The following is an 18,774-nucleotide window of genomic DNA, read 5'->3' as shown; positions in this document are numbered from 1 at the left end:
GCAGCCGACTCGGCGCCCATCACCTCCAGCCAGGACCCTCTCCCAGGGCAATGTGGGGGTGCTGGCAGGGGGCTGAGCCCCATTTCGGGAAGCCAGGCGTGGGCTGGGGCGGGCAGCAGGGGCACGTTGGGGCTCGCCTCTCCCACCCTGTCCTGGCATTCCCGGCCGCTCCAGCCGCCCTTCCCGCCGGCCGGGCAAGCCGGGACGCGACGGAGCGCTGGATCCCATCCATGGGTGTAACGACCCGGCCAGCCTCAGCATGTGGCTGGATCGGCCTCTGGGGGGGCTGTGCTGGGGGGGACGGGCTGGGGTCCCCTCTCCCTGCCCCAGCAGCCAGGTGGGACCCAGGGGACACACACAGTGACAGTGCCCAGGGCCCCGTCCAGCTCCCAGCCCGTGCCTCAGTTTCCCCAGGCACCCAGGGGATCAGGATGGGGAGCCTGGAGTGGGACTGTGTGTGGGGGAGCTTGGTAGGGACGTTTTTTACCAAATCTTTGGATATTTATTTGCTGGCCTGGCCCGCCCGGCCCGCAGGGAATTAATCCCTGGCCGCAGAGGGGATTAATGGGGCCCCGGGGCCGCTTTAGCTCCAGAAAGCGGATTAAGAGAAGGACAGGAACTGCGGGGATGGGCAGTGGGAGCCCCGGAACACCTCTGGGCTCTGAGGGGGAAACACGAGGACGATCCTGGGGGCAGGAACCCGGCTGGGTGCAGACAGGGACATGGGAGCCCTGGGATTGGGGTGCTGCCCACAGGCATGGCCCTCTACAGCTCCCCACGGAGGGGCTGTGTCTGTGATGGGGGACGGGGATTGTGCCCTGGAACTGGGGGCACTGGGAGCTTTGGTTTTGCACTGGTGGCACTGGGAGCTGTGATTTTACACTGAGAGCACTGGGAGCTGTGATTTTGCACTGGTGGCGCTGGGAGCTGTGATTTTACACTGAGAGCACTGGGAGCTGTGGTTTTGCACTGGTGGGACCGGGGGCTGTGTCCTGTATGGCACTGGGAGCTGTGATTTTGCACTGGGAGCCGTGGGTTGGGACTCCTGTCACTGGGAGCTGTAGTCCACGTGCACTGGGGCACTGGGAGCTGTAGTGCAGAGTTCACTGGGGCGTGGTGGGAGCTGTGACCCGGCGTACTGGTGAGTGCGGGGAGGGACGGGGAAAGGGGGGCTGGGGGATACTGGGGGCTGGAGGAGTTGTTGCTGGGAATTGGGAGGGAGGGGCACAGAAGGAAACTTGGAGCTGGGAGGGCTTGGGAGGGGCGCTGGGAGTTGCAGAGGGAGCTCGGGTTAGGGGCACTGGGAGCTTTTGGGGAGCACTGGGAGCTGCGGGGGTGAGGGGACTGGGAGCCGGGGTGGAGCTGGCGGACACTGGAAGCTGCGGGAGGCACTGGGAGCTGGGGTGGAGCTGCGGGAAGCACTGGGAGCTGGGGTGAAGCTGGGGGACACTGGAAGCTGCGGGAAGCACTGGGAGCTGGGGTGGAGCTGGGGGACACTGGAAGCTAGAGGGCACTGGCCGCTGGGGAAGTACTGGGAGCTGCGATGGTAACTGGGGGCGCTGGGGGGAGCACTGGGAGCTGCAGGAAGGGCTCTGGGAGAAGGGCACTGGGAAGCACTGGGATCTGTAGTTCAGCTGCGCATACTGGGAGGTGTAGTCCGAGGACCCAGCGCATACTGGGAGCTGTGGTCCTTGGCCAGGACCATGCTGGGAGTTGTGGTTCCCCAGCCCCGGGCGCTGCTGGAAGCTGTAGTTCTGCACTGGGGAGGGGGGAATGCAGAGTCCCGTCCCCTCGGGATGCCCAGTGGCTCCCGTGAGTGTCACCCCTGCACTGACCCCTTGGTCGCACGTCCCCGGTGTCACCCCAGCTCTGCCTCCCCCAGCCCTCGTGTCCCCGAGTGGGGAGGGGGACCCTCAGCAGGGTGGGCTTGGGGCAGGGTCTGCCCCACCGTCCTGCTCTGGCAGCCCCTGGGAGAGGAACTGGGGGGTTTCATCCCTGAGCAGCCCCGAGGGGCTGTGCCCGTGGGAATTTGAGGAGAGGAGGGAAATTGGGAGCCTCGTTTCTCCCCTTGCTGCCAGTGGGTTTTGCTGGCACGGTGCTGGGGGGCTGCCCGGGGTCTGGGCAATGGGAGAGGGGTGAGGGAAGGAGCAGGGAGCGAGTCGGGGAGGGGACAGACGCTGACCCCCTGTCTTTGCCCAGGCTCGGCCGTGGCAGCATGGGGGGGATGCTGGCACTGCCCCGGGGGAAGGGACCTCACCACGTGGGCTGCACAGATGTCATGGTGGGCCACACCCGGCAGGTACGGGGGACAGGGGTGGAGATGGGGACAGGGATCGGGATGGGAGCAGGGACAGGCTTCCATGCCTGGCTGCAGCCAGCTGGTTTCGCTGAGGACACGGCCACCACAGTCTGTGCTGTCCCCAGTGTGTCCCCCTTTCCCTTCTCTCCCCCAGGGCCTCTTCCTCCGCCTCTTCTACCCCTGCCTGCTCCGGGCAGGGGCCACGGAGCCGCTCTGGATCCCGCGCTCCGAGTACTGTGCCGGGCTGGCCGACTCCACCCTCCAGCGCCGCTGGTGCTCAGCCCTGCTCAGCATCACCATCGGTGAGGGGGGTCATCCCCCACCCTGGGTGCTCCCCGTTCCTTAGGGACCCACTCCCTACTGTGGGTTCCTTAGGGATCCACTCCCTGATATGGGTTCCTTAGGGACCCACTCCCTGCTGTGGGTTCCTTAGGGACCCACTCCCTGATGTGGGTTCCTTAGGGATCCACTCCCTGATGTGGGTTCCTTAGGGACCCACTCCCTGAGCAGAGCTCAAGCCCATCCCCTGTGCTTGGCTGGATGCTACAGGCAGGGCTGGAGCTGAGCAGGGACCTGCTGCAGCAACAACACCCCACTGCCCGTGTCCCCCATTTCCTGGGTGTTTCTCCTGCCCGTGTCCCCCCTTTCCTGGGGGTTTCTCCTCCCCACAGGCTCCTGCAGAGTCCCAGTGAGCTGGAATGGGCCTTTCAAACCCTGCAGCAGTGGGTACCCCCTGATCATCTTCTCCCATGGCCTGGGAGCCTTTCGGTAGGATGAGTCCTGAGCAGGGCTGGGATGGGGATTTGGGTGTCCAGGGCTGCCCTTGGCCCTGCTCAGACCTGCCCTGACTCTCCTGGTCTCCCTTGCAGGACCCTGTACTCCTCTGTCTGCACAGAACTGGCGTCCTGGGGCTTTGTGGTGGCAGCGCTGGAGCACAGGTGGGTGCCCTGGTCCCCACCAAATTCAGCTGCTGTGCCAGGGCTGGGGGGATATGGTGCTCTGGGGAGTTTCTGGTACCCCTATGACATGCCCACCTTCCCTCCTACCACTGCAGGGACCACTCTGCTGCCACCACCTATTTCTGCACTGCAGAGGCTGGGAGAGAGGAGTGGATCCCCTTCCAACGGGTGCCCCAGGGGCAGAAGGAGTTTTATTTCAGAAACAAGCAGGTACCGGGGTGGGGGGTTCAGGGTGGGCAACGGGGAGGTGTGAAATCCCTCCTGCATCCCTGGGATCTTCATCTTGTGCCCTTCCCAATCCCGTATCACTGTGATGCCAGGGCTGAGCTTTCTCCTTGGAGATGAGAAAAATCTGGTCAACCTGTTTCTCTCTGCATTCATGGGGTCTGTCTGTCCGGCTCCAGCTGACCCTGGCAGGAGCCAGGCTGGGCTTTGCCATGTCCCTGGATAATGTCCCCTGCGCCCCAGGGAGAGCCGGGCTCTGTGCCCAGCCCAGCTCCGCACCGGCTGCTGGGTTTGTTCACGCTTGGATTTTTGTCTCTCCGGGATTATCCCGGACAGCTGCTTGCTGGGAAGCAGGAAGGTTTCCTGCTGAGCCAAGTTCCCCCCCTCTGTTTGTTTCTGCCTCATTTAAAAGGACAACAGCGAGTGAAGATTGGTTGTAGAAAAACTCTCTCTAGGAACCGTGGTGGTTGGAGGTGCTTTTGGCAGCCTTAAATCACCTCCCAGCCTGTTATTTTTGTGTGTCCTCTGTCTCACGGCCCATTGCACAGACAAGGGAAACAGTTTTCTTATTAAGATGAACCTGTGAGTGTAAATGTTGAGGGTGAGTGAGAAATAAATGATAAACAGAAGGAAATAGTTGCCAGGTCAACCTCCGTTGTGGCATCTGTGTTAGAGGGAGCAGGAGAGAGGTTTTCACTGGGGTTTTTTTGTCACTTGTCACCTTAAATGTGCACAGCCAACAGCGCTGGTGTCCTTAGGAGAGGAAGAGGAGGGGGTCCCAAAGTGGCCCCAGGTCAGGGCATCCTCTCCTTGAGTTGTTTGGGCATTTGAGCTGCTCCTGGATGAAGCCCCTGAGCTGGGCTTTAGGGGGATGCCCAGGTTTGCCCCTGGCAACTGGGCTGGGGTGGGGGGTCTGGGCTCCCCACAGAGGTTTGGACTGGTGGGTGGCTTCAGCAGGCTCGGCCAGGGGGCAGCTGAGGAGGATCCTGGGTTCTCCCTTCCCTTCTTCCTCGCTGGAGCAGAGGCTTTTGCTCATCTCCAGCCATCTCTGCTATCAGATTAAGCAAATTAAAAGCAAGCAACAAAAGGAAACCACTCCAATAAATCCACTGCATCCCTGTGGGAGCTGCAGCCTCTCACTTTGCTGTAATTCAGGGAAAGCCCTGTCGGGTGCAAGCACTGGAGGGACGAGCATGGGTGGGCACTGAGGGGAGGATCTGACCCCAAATTTGGGGGTTGGAGGAGCTGGGCTAACCAGGGGAGGGGTGGCTCTGGCTGCCAGGTTCATCAGAGAGCAGAGGAGTGTGTGCGAGCGCTCCGGCTCTTCAAGGACATCACCAGTGGAAAATCCGTCCTGAACATCCTTCACCAGGACTTGGATCTCTCCGTGCTCAAGGTACCTGGGTCTGTCTGTGCCAAAGGACCTGCTGGAGATCGGGTGGGGACGGGGGGTCCATGTTTCCTTTGGTGGCAGGATCAGTCCTTGCTGCCTGAGGCTTTTCCTCCTGGGACAGGCAGGGTCCGTGCAGAGCCACAGCTTTCCACCTCTCGGGTTCCTGGAGCCTCTCTTCCCCTTCCCTCCCCCGTGGATGCTGGGAAGCCAGGTCCTGTCACACCAGCAGTGAAAATGGGACACGGCGTTTTCCCCCCTCACAGCGGGACTTTGCTGATCCTCCCTTGGCTTTTTTTTCCCTAATTAGGGACCTCCTGCAGCGAGGTTTGGGCTCAGCCTTCTCCTTTTCGCAGGGCAACATTGATCTGGCCAAAGTGGCCGTCATGGGCCACTCCTTTGGTGGGGTGACAGCGGTGCTGGCCTTGGTGAAAGAGCCCAGCTTCAGGTAAGCCACGGCAGGGATGAGGGGCTGCAGAAGCTCCAGGGACACGTGACTCATCCTGGTGGGAAGGGAAGCCGTGGTGGGTGTCCGTCCTGCTGCAGGTGCGCGGTGGCTCTTGACGCCTGGATGTTCCCCCTGGAGAACCTGCTGTACCCAGAGGTGCCCAGGCCCGTGCTCTTCATCAACACCGAGAAGTTCCAGACTCCGGAAAGCGTTGCCAAAATGAAGAGGTTGAGCTCCAGGAACAGCCAGACGAAGATTATCACCGTCCTGTGAGCTGGGGCTGGAGGGAGCACCTACAGGCTGTGTGCTGGCAGGGGAACCTCTCCCCAGCTCCCACTGAAGCACATCCCTTCCCTGTCCAGGGGAACCGTGCACGAGAGCCAGACTGACTTTGCCTTTCTCCCCGGGAAGCTCATCAGCCGCATCTTCGGCGCGAGGGGGACCCTCGACCCCAACAAGGCTCTGGCCATCACCAGCCAGGCAGCTCTGGCCTTCCTGCAGAGGCACCTCAGTACGGGTGGAGGGCACATTGTTCAGGGACTGGGGAGGGCAGGAGAGCTCCCCAGCTTGTGGGGGGCTGCGGGGTGGCCGCTGCCTCGCTGGGCTTGGGATCGGTGCTTCCCACAGCAAAGGGGGTGGGTGGCTGCTCCTCTGTGACCCCTGGAGTCGGGCTGATGAGGCTGTAGCAACCTCCAAACCATCTGTGCCCCGTGCAGACCTGGAAGAGGAGTTTGATCAGTGGGATGACCTCCTGGAAGGCGTGGGAGACTCGGTTGTTCCAGAAGTGCCATTCTGCCGGTCCAACCTGTAGCTGCTCCGAGGTCAGAGCTCACTCCTCACCCAGAACGATCCATGCAGGAGCCAGGAAGGGCGGAGGGCCCATGGGGAGAGCAGGAGCTGGGGAAGGTGCTCACAGGATGTCATGGAACATGCCAGGAGAGCCCTCCCTGCTCATGTGCCTGCAGCGAGGGCTGTGGGGCAAAGGGAATAAAATCCGCAGGGATAAAGACTGGGTTGGCTGTCGTAGAGTCACAGACTGGTTTGGATTGGAAGGGACCTTAAGGATCACCTCGTTCCACCCCCTGCCATGGGCAGGGACACCTTCCACTAGCCCAGGTTGCTCCAAGCCCTGTCCAACCTGGCCTTGGACACTTCCAGGGATGGGGCAGCCACAGCTTCTCTGGGCAACCTGTGCCAGGGCCTCACCTGGGCACAAGGTGAGATCCTTCCTGCACGTGGAGTGGGTGGGCAGTGATCCCTCGCTGGATCTGCTGCAGCTGGGGCACATCTGGCAGGAGCAGGGAGGGGGGTTGTTTGCTGTGGGTTGGGGGTAGTTCAGTCACAGCCAAAAGATCTGGAATGGAGAGATGCAGCATCAGGGCTCCAAGCACAGAAGTAAGGAAAATCCTGTCATAGTCCTGGAAAGCTGCCCAGATGGCTGCCTTCATGCCTAAAATCTGGAGGGGGAAAGAAAGAGGAGAATCTGGAGGGGGAAAGAAAGAAAGGGCGAGCTGGCTGGAAGGAGGTGTCTCTGAACACCTCAGCAGCACAGGGATGTGAAATAGGGACTGGGATTGGCCTCAGGGATGGAAGGAAAACAACCCGTCCAAGCTGTGCAGCATGAAAAGTGACACTTCCAGCCCGAGGAAGGGCTGAAGCTGGTGGAGCCGCATGGATCTACCCCACTGGAGCCTCTCCCCAGGGTCCTGGCTGGCACTGGGGTGGGAGAGGCAGCAGGGATCCTGGACACGCCGGCTCGGCAGCTGCCGGGAACATCCCGGCTCCCGACACACCATCTGCTTTCGCATTGTCCCCGCCGCGGCGCGGGATTCCAGCTGGGACACACCCGGGGGGGACGGCGGCGGCTCCGGCTTTGCTCCATCTCCTGCCATCCCGGGGAGAAGCTGCAGAGACAGCGCCTGGGGCTACGCGGAGGCAGGATTTCCTGGGGGAAGGAAGGAGGAGAGGCTGGAGGAGACGGGGTTTGGGTGGTGCTGATCCCCTCCTGGTGACAGCGGGTGACGTGGGTACCAGCAAAACACTTTTCCAGGGGAAGAAAGGGAATGGAAAAGCAGAATTTCACTCCTCTGGTGCCTGGGTTGTTTGTGTCACAGCCACTCTCAGCCAAGGGCAAGCCCTGGGGCTGAAGATGCTCCAGGATGATCCGGGGTGGCCTCGGGGGAAGGCACAGCACCGTGCAGCAGCAGGGAGGACATCACTCAGTGTCTCCTCCGCTCCCCAGTGACACACAAAGGACTGATGTGAACTGGACCACAAGGCCCTGCTGCTTTTAAGGCTTCCAGATATTTATTTTTGAATGTTTTATACTGTTTCCAGCCCTGGGTTCAGCTGTGACAGCCCATGGAGACAGTCCTCTGCTGCGATGCTGGGGGTGGGTGGGGGACATTCAAGGTCGATGTGTGTGAGGAATCGTGTGGCTGAGCCCGGGGGGGAAGGACAGAGCCCGTCAGGTCCCCTTTTAACAGTGAGAGACAGTGACTGGTGGAGAAATCAAATCCCATTTTCCTCCGGAATTAGCAGGGCCGGGGATCTGCTCTGGCAGCCACAGGGGAGCAGCCCAGTGGTGGCACAGCTGAGACAGGCTATAAATTCTGCAAGACTCTTATGTAAAGGCTTTCAGAAGGGGGTGGCAGAAACAGACTCTTCTCGGAGGGTGTCTGACATCCATTAACCCTTCGGTTCATGGGAAGCTGCTTATTCCCATCCCCAGTACCCAGGGGGCTGGGGGAGCAGGGAAACAGGCAGATATCCTCCTGCCTGGCCCTTCATCCCTTCGCCCCCCACTCCAGAGCCAAACAGAACCACTTTCCCAATTATTTTTGTGCCGCTGGAGGAAAATCCTGCCAGAAAGAGTTAGAAAAAGCCCCGGGGTCACTTGGGCAGGGCAGACACCCTCCTCCCTCCGTTCCATCGGCCTCTCTCTGCTCTCTGTGGGATGTGATGGTGCAGGAGCCCTCTCTCCGGGCGTTTTCCTAATTCACTGACTTATTGCATCTGCTTTAAAATCCAGCCTGGAGCCATCTCTTCAGCCAGGCTCCCTCCCAAGCAGTGCTTTGCTCCAGATCTCCATTACGTGCTCCAGCCTCGGGGCCGGAGGCAGCGTGTGTGAAAGATGTGGCACAAATCCCAGCAGAGCACACCAGGAAGGTGTTTTCCCTGACGTGGTTTAATCCCAGCTGGCATCCAAGCCCCCCCCCCCCGCAGCCACTCGCTCCCACCCATCCAGTGGGATGGGGGAGAGAGTTGGAACAGTGAGGAAACTCGTGGGTTGAGATAAAGACAGTTTAATAGGGAAAGCAAAAGCTGTGTGTGTGCAAGCAAAGGAAAGCCAGGAATTCATTCCCCACTTCCCATGGGCAGGCAGGGGTTCAGCCACTGCCTAAGGGTGACTTGGGAAGGCAAATGCCATCACTGCCAGGGTCCCCCCTGCCTTCTCTTTCCTCTTTATACACTGAGAATGGGCTGTATGGGCTGGGATAGCCCTGGGGTCAGTCAGGGTCAGCTGTCCCAGCTGTGTCCCCTCCAAACTTCCTGTGCACCCCCAGCCTGGTCACTGGGGGTGATATGAGGAGCAGAAAAGGCCTTGACACTGTTCAAGAGCTGCTCAGCAACAACCAAACATCCCTGAGTTATCAACCCTGTGTTCAGCACAAACCCAAACACAGCCCCAGGCCAGCTACTGTGGAGGAAATCAACTCTACCCCAGCCACAACCAGCACATCCCCAAGTCCCAGCTTGCTGGGATTGCTCTGCTGGCCCTGAGAGGTTGGAAAGCAAGGGGCTGGGACAGCTCTGTTGGTGCTTCCCAGGCCGGCCATGGGCAGAGGCTGAACATCAGTCCCTGCCACTTGCCCAGGCCAGCGACCAGAGGGGACAGCCCTCCCCTCTTTGGGGTGTCCCAGGCTGCTCCAGGCTTGCCTGTGCCACACTGGGAGGTTTTCTGGCAAAAAAGGCAGGGGTTAAGGGCTGTCCCAGGATCCGATCTGCCACCGCACCCCTCCAGCACCAGCTCTGGGCTGGTCGTGTCCTTCCAACCCAAAGGTTTGGGTTTGAATGTGAACTAGAATGCTTTAGAGCCCTAAATCCACATGGATTTTGTTTCTCAGGGACGTGGGAAGGAAACACTGACTCTGTTAAGTTGTGGGGTCAGCCCTGGGAGCACCCCCCTGCAGGTTGGCCCTGCCCTGCCCTGGAGAGGTGGGTGTTGGAAGGGCTCACGTCCAGCCAAGCATTCCAGTGTGTCAGCTCTGCTTCAATATTCAAACTGGTGGCTTTAAAAATAAAAATAAAAAAAAAACCACACACCAAACCAAACAACCCACCCTGCTGCCCATTTATATTCCCCTCACAGCTGTGCTTGCAGCAGGGCCGGGGTATGAATGGAAACATTCCTCTTACCCACGGCTTACCCCCGCAGAGCAGCAACCTCCGCTCTCCAAACTGCCCCAGCTCCACAGCTTTCCACTCCCCGGGCTCAAATCCGGCAGTGTCAGCACAGACCCGGCTTGGAGCTCTTCACATCTCAGAGCTGAGAGTCTTCTCCTCATCCTCCCCACCCTCAGCTCATCCTGCCCGCGGCTCCCTCCCTCCTGGGAAGCCCCTCGCAGCCGGCAGGTCCCTCCCCATCCCGCCGCACATCCAGGCAGCAAACTGGAGTTCCCAGCTCCAGCGTTTGCCGCCGTGTACAGAAAACCTCATTTGCTTCAATTGAAGCCTCCCCGTTGATTTAATTAATGCAAATCGAGGCGTGTTAAACCTCCTTGTAATTACCGTAACGCTGTCGCTTTGGGGGGGTGGTGGTGGTGGTTTGTTTTGTTTGGTTTTTTCCTTTTTCTCGTTTTTTTTTTTAAGGAAAGCAGTAAGGCCTGGACTCACAACAGGCTGTGAAGGTCCAGCACCCTGCCAGCTGAGCCCAGTGTGTGCAGTGAGAACACACAAACCCTGGTGCAGGAGCTCAGTGCCCACAACCAGCCTCGAAGAACAGCCTGGACAGAGGTGCAGTGCTGACCCAAACCCTGGGCAGCACCTTCTCCAGCAGAATTCCTTTGATTGGTGAGTATATACTTGGCTTTTATGTTGTTTTTTTTTCTTTGGAATATCAAAACTTTGCCTTGGGTGACGTTCCAAAGGAAAATCGAGTTTCCTGATTTCCGAAGCGAGTTTTTGCTGCCGAACCCTCGAGCTGAAAGCCCCGAATGCTGCAGTCACGAGGGATTCAGCTCAGTGCTGTCATCTTCCCAAGTTCCTCCCACGCTGGGATCTGGGGCAGGACAGGCCCTTGGGATGCAGAGCTGGGCACGTGCTGGTCCAGCTTCGATGCTCTGCGCTCCGGGTGTGGTGCTTGACGAGTTCCCTGCCCTTCAAAATACAGCACCCTGGGCCAAGAGGGCTCCTGTCCCCTCACCCAGCAGCACTGAGGAGGTTTGGGGGGCACAACTGTTTTTTCTGACAGCTTTTACTCTGCAGCAGAAGCCCCATTTCAGGCTGGAGCGGTCTCTTGCTGACCTAGAGATGATTCCTGAATAAACAGGAGAAAAAAGGATTGGGGGGGAAACTGAAGTGTTGGAGGACAGAAGGAGCTGTGTGAGGTCTCTCCAGTTCCAGGCTACTCTGAAAAAGCTGCTGAAACAGATTGAAATGGTCCATTTTGGTCAATATTCAGCTTTCCCTCATTTTAGGAAGGGCAGGCTGAGCTCAGCTGGGCTCCTGCCTTGCACCCCAGCATGGGGAGGGGGAGAGCAGGGAGCTGGGCAAGGAGGAGACTCCAAATGTCTCATCCTCCTTTTTAGCCCTTTAGCTTATATTTTCACTGCAGACCGAGGTGTGGGAAGGTACTGAGACTGTCAGCACCCATCCCTGGGTGACACAGTGGCACTGGACACCCCAAACCACCAACTTCAGGCTGCCTTGGCCCCTCGTGTTGATAGTGGCTCTCTGATGTTTTTATCACTCAAGGCCTTGGTTGGGGTTTGTTTTGGGGGGTTGTTTTTTTTTTAATTTAATTAAAATTTTAAAAATTTAATTAAAATTTATGTTGCCCAGTGCCTAAGGGTGTCTCTCTGGATGTGGATTTTGCTGTACAGCAGCAGTTTGCTGCCTTTATTGCCTGGAAGACAGGGGTGTTTTTCCACTAGAAAGGCTGTCTTTGTCTGCCCTCACAGCCTGCAGTGGCTGTGTCAGGTTCTTTTGTCTTTTAATTTATATATTGATCTATTACAGCCACAAATTAGTAGGGGGAAAAGGGATCAAACAGCACGGAGCAAATGTTAAGTGCAGGTATTGTTTCCGTGCTGGTATTGCTGAGATTCCAGGGGAACTGAGCAGGAATTAACCCATTTTGATGCAGAACTGTCGGTGGAGATGGGAGGGGAGCTGCTTATTTTCCTGAGGGGACCTAAAACAGATTTGTGGAAACACAAATCTGGACTCCTCAAACTGAAGTTAAAAGGTGCCATAAACACTCTCCCCCTGCCCCAGGCTTGTTTCCTTGTCTCACAAATCCTTTGGGAAGAGGCACATTTTATTCTGCCCACAGTGTTGGATGGATCTCACCCATAAACACCTATAGAATTCCAGGGGAAAATGGCTGTTGCTCTGGGTGGGGTTGGGATCTTCTGCATTCCCGGGGTGGGAGGAAGGGGGAACACTTCAAAATCCTGCCTTTTGATCGGAGTTCAGCCTCGTGCCGTGTGTCTGAAGGACTCAGGCACCTGAGAACTGCAAACCCACCTGCTCCTCAGGCAGCAGGTTTCCTGATAAATAAAAACCTGTTCCCATTTGGCTGTGCACTGATTTTTGCCAGGGAAACCGCTCTGATATCAGGCGGCCCAAGGGCTCTGCGCTGAGAATTATTTTCAGGTTTGCTCTTTGTGGGAACAGGCTCAGTCTGGGGGCTTTTACAAGCTCATTCATACTGTTTATTTGATGTTGGGGAAGTCATATTCCTTTAAGAGGATTTCCATCCCTGAACTCCTCCCATCGTGACACTTCCAAGCCACATTTTCGCTTGAAAGGGTGGGAGTATTTTTAACCATATCACGCCAGGGAAGTATTAATAGCACAAAGGACTTGCTGAGCTGCTGGTGGAGCTGAATCCATATTTTAAATTCAGGGAACTAATTAGGAACTGGGGAATAATTAGCGCTATACCCAGCTTTTCTTCCTCCTCCCCACCTTATTTTCAAAGATCCAAAGCAAATGCCTTTACTGGAATGTTCTATGGCTGTTGAATATTTTATGCCTTCCCCATGCATTGCTATTCCATGTGGTTGTCAGAATCACACCGTCTCCTTTGCTGTATCCCAGCTGAAATGGCTGACTCTGACACTTTTGAAATCTAATTAGTACCTCTTCTGTTGGTTCATACACCAAAGAAACCACCCCATAATACCTTTTTTTCTGTCCTTCTCCCCAGCCCCTCACTACCACAGGGTGATGCAGCTCAGAGCAGCACAGTTATTTTTGAACCCCTGGTAGTGAGATGTTTACAGGCTTCCTTGAATAGCAAAGCTCTTGGTGCTCCATATGGAAATACAAATTTGTGAGCTCCAGTTTGGAGCAGAGAGGGAAAAGCAGGGAGGACTCAGAGAAATGGGTCGAGGCTCCTGGCTCGGTTGGGAGACTGGAGAGGGGGGAAGCAACGTGAGGAGATCTCCAGGACAGCTTCCAACACGTGTCTCTGGATGTAGTGGAGCTGGGAGCCAGCACCCACATGGATCTGTCCTTATATTTGCCAGGAGAACACACCTGCACAGGAATGTCCCGCAGGATCTGCTGGTGCCAGGAAGGAAACAAAACAGCTCTGAAACCATCCCTGCTCGAGGGAGTGGCTGTGAGAGCTCTGCCTGGTGTGAAATCTCTGCTCTCTAATAATAGTTGGGCTTGTGCTGGAGCCTTTTCCGCGCTCTTGCCTCTCCCCAACCATCTGTTTTCAAGAAACTTGTGGAATTCATGTCACCAAGCTCTTATCCATATTTATCGGAGTGGCAGGGACTGAAGCTAAAAGCTTCAGGGGGAGAGGACCAGGCAGAGATACAGAAGGAGTTTGAACATGTAAACCCTCGTTTTCTTAGGAAACAAAGAATGAAAAATATGCCAGAAGGCTGGGAAGGGAATTCTGCTGTTCCTTTGACCAGGCTGGGTCACAGGTGGACCTATTGAGGGGAAAGACCAGATCTTGTTCAGCATCCTGAGGATGAAGGTGCTCGTGGTGGGTACCACAGCCCCTGACCTTATTTTAGGGTCTGTGGCTGTTTCAGTGTGTTTGAGAATTTTTTGGAAGGGGAACAGAGTTCTCCTGGAGCCTCTCTCTTTATTTCATCAGCAGCTTATGTTCTTCTTCTACTCTAGAGCCTTGTCAGCCCCCCTCACCACAGTATTTGGGTATCATGCAATATGTGCCTGCATTTGAAGAGATGAACGTGACATTTCAGGGTTATATTGCCCCAATATCAAAGCAATTAATTAATATTTTCATCTCTGTTGCTGCAGGCACAGTCTCCATCTGTTCTGAGCACTTTTACTTGTCTCATTTGAAGGAGGAATTAACAGATTCGAGCGAATTTCTCGAGAAACAACCTGGCAATGGAAGCCAGGCACCCTGTCTGATTTGAAAAAAATTAAATTACTTCCAACAGCACATTGGGAAGTGCAAATTTATTCCGAAGGGAACATTTTCTTAATGGTGTTTTTCAGCATAAATATAGTATCAGCCTAAACACCTCTAGTAAACAAATACCAATTACCTTGAACGCTTCTTGCCTGTGGAAAAGCTTTCATTGTGAGGGAGACACTCCCTAAAAGTCTTGTTTTATTCTTAATTCCGTGGACAACTCGGCTGCATTTGGATTAAAATGCAGTTTTATCTGAAGACCAATGAGACCTTTGTGGCCACTAATTTTCCTTGCAAGGCCTTTGTTGGGTAGGGGCACATTGGCACATCCAGTGTCAGGGTGGGGAAGCTGCAAGTGAGGGAGAAAAAAATGGCTCAAAGTTAATACAAAGACTGAAAAACACAAAATCATAGAATTGTTAGGGTTGGAAAAAATGAATTTCATGGGTAGAAAGAAATCTTGTAGCCAAGAGAACATTTCTTTTAACTCCTGTCTCCTCTATCAGGTTATTTATTAAATCTCTTAAACTGATCCACTCAGGTCAAATAATATATTGGATTTCTAGTTTTAAAATAAACTTTGCTAACTCAGTGACTGTTACCAGCCTTAGCCAACACTTACTAGTATTACTTACCAAGGTGTTTTCAAACATCCTCCTATTAACAAATAAGCTGTCAGTCCCTCCACCACCAGCGCTTAAGGCTGGCAATTTAATACTCAGAAAGCACATTTCCTTATTGGAGATTAAATATTTTTGCAAGTTAAAAGAGCTGCCGTGGGCTGAGTTGTCACCTAATTATGTCAGTCTCTTTGTGGGATGTTTTGATAAGCACATCAGAGGAGATGCTTTAATCTTCGTGCTAAATCTGGTCACGTCACGTCCTAAATTCACAGGTACCAGGAGTCCCTCCTATGAGACCTTGATTTATCTGTTTGACCAAGAGCAGAGTGGGCTGAGATGAAGCCAAGGGGCCTCATATTTAGTTTGTGGTGGGAATGAGCCCCCCTTGAGCTCTTACAGTGGTTGCCAGATGCATGAGGGCAATGATTCTAAGTGGGTGCTGTTATCACCAGCTCAAATTCTTCACTGGTCACAGCCACTGGTCATATTCCTAATTTACAAAGCCTTTGTCCTTTCTACGCTGGGAATATCTTCTGCAGGTTCTGCTGTGATCCTTTATTTTCCTCAGGATGCCTAAATTCATCCGGCATAAATTCCTTCTGATGTTAAATTTGGGCTTGAAACGGTATTTTCCTTCTCGAACCCTGTTTTGGGGCTAAATATGACATGTTGGAGGATATTTCTCCCACTGCTGCCTGCTCTTCTAGTGGTAAAACTGGAATTTAAGCAAAAAAATGCTTTTGTTGGTGATAAGGAATCCAGTAGATAAAAACTACCACAGCCACATGCTGCAAGGCTGGAGGAAGGAAGAGTCTGTTTAGAATTGCAGTAAATGTGTCGATAAACACAAATCAAATGCAGATTAAATAAAAGCTTTTCATATACTCCATTCTCCTTGAGATCAGACGAAAATAAGTGCCACGTAAACAAGTGGGGCTTTTATGAAATGCTCCAAAAATAAAACCACTCTTGCAATGAGGCCAAACATGAGATCGTCCCCGTGCCTTTCCAGCTGCTGTGAGGTGTTGTTTCTCTTTGCGTCACAATAATACTCAAAAGATCTTGGTTTAAATTCAAACCAGTTGTGGCAGGTGTTGTAAAGGGGTGTTGTGAAGTGAGTGTTTCAGGGTCGCTCAAAAAATCAGCAGCAAAGGTATCGGTGAAAGTAGGTTTAATATAAATGCAACAGCACAAGAGAGTTCGTGGCAAGGTTCACTCTACTACTCACTAAACAGTTAAAATACACTGAGAAAAAGCACACAAAAATCCAAAATCAGTGTCAGTCTGGACTGAAATAAACACAAGACCGTGTGTGTGGAGGTTGTGGTTGTGGTGGGGTGGGGGGATAGGTGAGACAAAAGGACAGAAGATATAAGGACAAAAAGGGATATGGCCCAAAGGCCTGGCAATGCTTAACTTCACTTATGACTTAACTTAGCAGCACTTACTTTATAACTTAACACTTAGCACTCATCTAAATATGATTTACTATACAATAAAAATGTTATTCAGTCAAAAATTTCCAGGGATGTTCATTAAAAAAGCAAGAAAGTCATTAGACAACACAACACTGTCCAGGATCAGACAGGGTTCCTGACAAGCTCACAGGAGCTCAGCCTGGGCTTTGTCAAAGCCAAGGCCTAAAAGAGAATTACTCAGATCATTACTCAGGTCATGGTGTGGTCGGGATAGGGGGGTGATAAGGGGCAGGATGCACCACCAGAATGGGTTGGTAAAGAGTCTCAACCCAGGTGACACAGCATAGAAAATGCCAGAGCTCAGAACAGATCCCAAATCCTATTCCCAGCTCGGTGCCTCTCGTCAATAAACCATGTTGCCTCTTACATAAGACAGTTCTTACCCAAAAGAAATATTTTTGGCTTTAAAGCCAATCTGCAAGGGGAGGTAACTTACAGTCAGGTCTTTCTTTTTTTTTTTTTTCCTTTTCTTTTCCCCCCCTTTTTTTTTCCCTTTGAGAGGACAGGGAATAAGATGGAAAGCGCTGAGAACAGCAGGCATGACTAGTAGATTTATCTCAGCCTCCATCCCTTCTTCAAAAGCTGTAAAGGATATTTCATCATCCTCCCTCTGGGGGGTGAGCGCTGACTAAAGGCCATCACACAGGTACTAAACCAAAAGCCCCGAGCCCAGGAAGCCTTGTTTCCCTCTGGGAAATCCTGAGATCATCCCAGGATAAGCCCATTGATTTTGCTAAAAAGCATTAATATTAAAGCCTCCGACACACTGTTGAGCTACACGGGTGATAATTAATAAATGATAAAGTAAAACACAGGCTGATGGCAGGGGCTCTTGGCTGCTTTGTCTTCCAGCAACATTTGATGCCATTTCATCCAAGCACTCAAGATGTCTTGTTGAAAAACATGTGTGTTGTGGGTGACACTGGTGTGCATTCCCTGGGATGGAGCCAGGAACCCCGGGAAGGTGCCAGGCATGATCCCAAAGGGCCAAGCAGCCCCACCAGATTTCAGATTTTGAACCTGAAATCCCTCCAGTCCCACAAAAAGGTCCTTCCATGCTGCTGGAAAATGGCTCTTCCCGTGCCCACTCCGGCAGAAGCCTCTCCCAATTCTAGCAGCTCGGCGCTGGATGTGGTTTCCATGGAAATAGACGTCAGATCAGCAAAAAACAGGGCAAGTGTTTAAAATAATCTCTGTTTTGAAAGCTTTTTGCCTTTCTGTCACAATATTAACCTTCCACAAGGTAAGATTTCTTTTCTTTTTTGGTGCAAAATCCTTGGTTTTAAGAGAGTGCACAACAAGAGGGGTCCCAAAAAGTCCTTTATTTGGGATTTTGGGTGTGGAGGTTGCTGAGCTGGGGCTGTGGATTTGTGCTGTTCTGTGTCCATCTGCCTTTTGTGTGGATTGACTCTTGTTGTAACTGGAGCGACTGTAGGATGGAAACCACCACGGGAATTGTACAGAATTCCTCTGAATGGAACATGTGAACATTTTAAAGCATGTTTGGGAGGGAAAAGCTTATCTGGGATTGGCAATAGTGTTATCCTGGGAAGGAAATGTTCCCAGGGCAGCCTGTAGGACCAGGACACATCATTATGGAACCACTCTGTCCATACTCTGGAATCTGCAGGAGAAATGGCTTTTCTGGATGTGCTTGAACTTGCTGGTGTCACCCCAAAGGAGAGGATGGCATTGTCCCCCAAAACACACTGCGGGGCCAAGGCATTGTCAGAGCCACAGACCCTCTCTGGGTTGTGGTGGTTTTGACCCAGAGGTGACCAAAGGGGCCCTCAGCGATGACCAAGAGCCCTGAGGCCATTGTGGCCTGAGGTAACTGAGTGGCCCTGAGGTGGCCATGCCCGTAGGTAGGTCACGATGGCCCTGAGGTGATCATGGACCCGGGGTAAGTGGTGATGATGACCTGGAAGTGACCATGGTCCTGAAGTGACCAAGAGTCATGAGGTGACCATGAGCCATGAGGTTCTGAGGTATGTGGCCATGGTCCTGAGGTGCAGGAGATCATGGCCCTGAGGTGACCATGGCTCTGAGGTGGTCATGGCCCGAAGATCTGTGGCCATGGCTTTGAGCTGACCATGGTTCTGAGGTGACCATGGTCTTGAGGTAGAGTAAGTGGTCATGGTCCTGAGGGGACCAAAAGCCCTGAAGTAGGTGCTATGGCCCTGAGGTGACTGTGACTCTGAGGTGGTCAAGGTCTTGAGGCAAGTGGTCATGGCCTCAAGGTGACCATGGCTCTGGGTGACCATGGAATTGGGTGACCACGGCTCTGGGTGACAATGGCTGTGAGATGACCATGGCCCTGAGGTGACCATGGCTCTGGGTGACCATGGGCCTGAGATAACCATGGCCCTGGGGTGACCATGGTCTTCAGGTGACCACGGTTCTGGGTGACCACGGCCACGAGTCCAGTGCCCATGGCCATGAAGCATCTGCAGCCCCAAACTCCATGTCCAGCCCCATCCATCCCACCCACACCCCCCTCCCACCACCCCGCTGTGTGCTCAGACCCCCCCACTCCGCCCACAGCACCCATCCCGGGGCGCCCCTCTCCTTTGTCGTCAGACAAAGGGAGCCCCACCACCCGCGAAGGGGCGGGGAGCAACAACCACACCCCAACGAGGGGGCTACGACCCCGGCGAGCCCCTCAGAGCCGCGGGGGGCGTCGCGTTGGGACCGACCCCCGCGCCCCCCACTCATGGGGG

The 18,774-nt window shown here is 54.3% G+C and overlaps 2 protein-coding genes across 2 annotated transcripts in view; both read left to right on the top strand.

Moving 5' to 3' along the window:
• Window positions 1–1,069: 1,069 nt before the first annotated feature.
• On the top strand, window positions 1,070–6,331 carry PAFAH2 (platelet activating factor acetylhydrolase 2). The gene is made up of 11 exons (XM_027705916.1): window positions 1,070–1,141; window positions 2,200–2,299; window positions 2,454–2,601; window positions 2,971–3,067; window positions 3,169–3,237; window positions 3,354–3,468; window positions 4,766–4,879; window positions 5,230–5,321; window positions 5,420–5,590; window positions 5,684–5,832; window positions 6,038–6,331. The coding sequence occupies exons 2-11, from the start codon at window positions 2,216–2,218 to the stop codon at window positions 6,130–6,132; spliced, it is 1,134 nt and encodes a 377-aa protein (XP_027561717.1). The 5' UTR covers window positions 1,070–1,141; window positions 2,200–2,215; the 3' UTR covers window positions 6,133–6,331.
• Window positions 6,332–17,235: 10,904 nt separating this feature from the next.
• STMN1 (stathmin 1) overlaps window positions 17,236–18,774 on the top strand; it is a 5,860-nt gene continuing 4,321 nt past the window's right edge. Inside the window, exon 1 of the mRNA XM_027705957.1 lies at window positions 17,236–17,297. The gene's annotated coding sequence lies outside the window, so the exon portion shown is untranslated. The remainder of the gene's footprint in view (window positions 17,298–18,774) is intronic.

The sequence above is a fragment of the Neopelma chrysocephalum genome, unplaced genomic scaffold (assembly GCF_003984885.1).
Source record: "Neopelma chrysocephalum unplaced genomic scaffold, ASM398488v2 Primary Assembly neopelma1_361, whole genome shotgun sequence".
Taxonomy (NCBI): Eukaryota; Metazoa; Chordata; class Aves; order Passeriformes; family Pipridae; genus Neopelma; species Neopelma chrysocephalum.
Note: the sequence above shows the minus strand (reverse complement) of the source record. Positions and strands in the feature narration are given on the sequence as shown.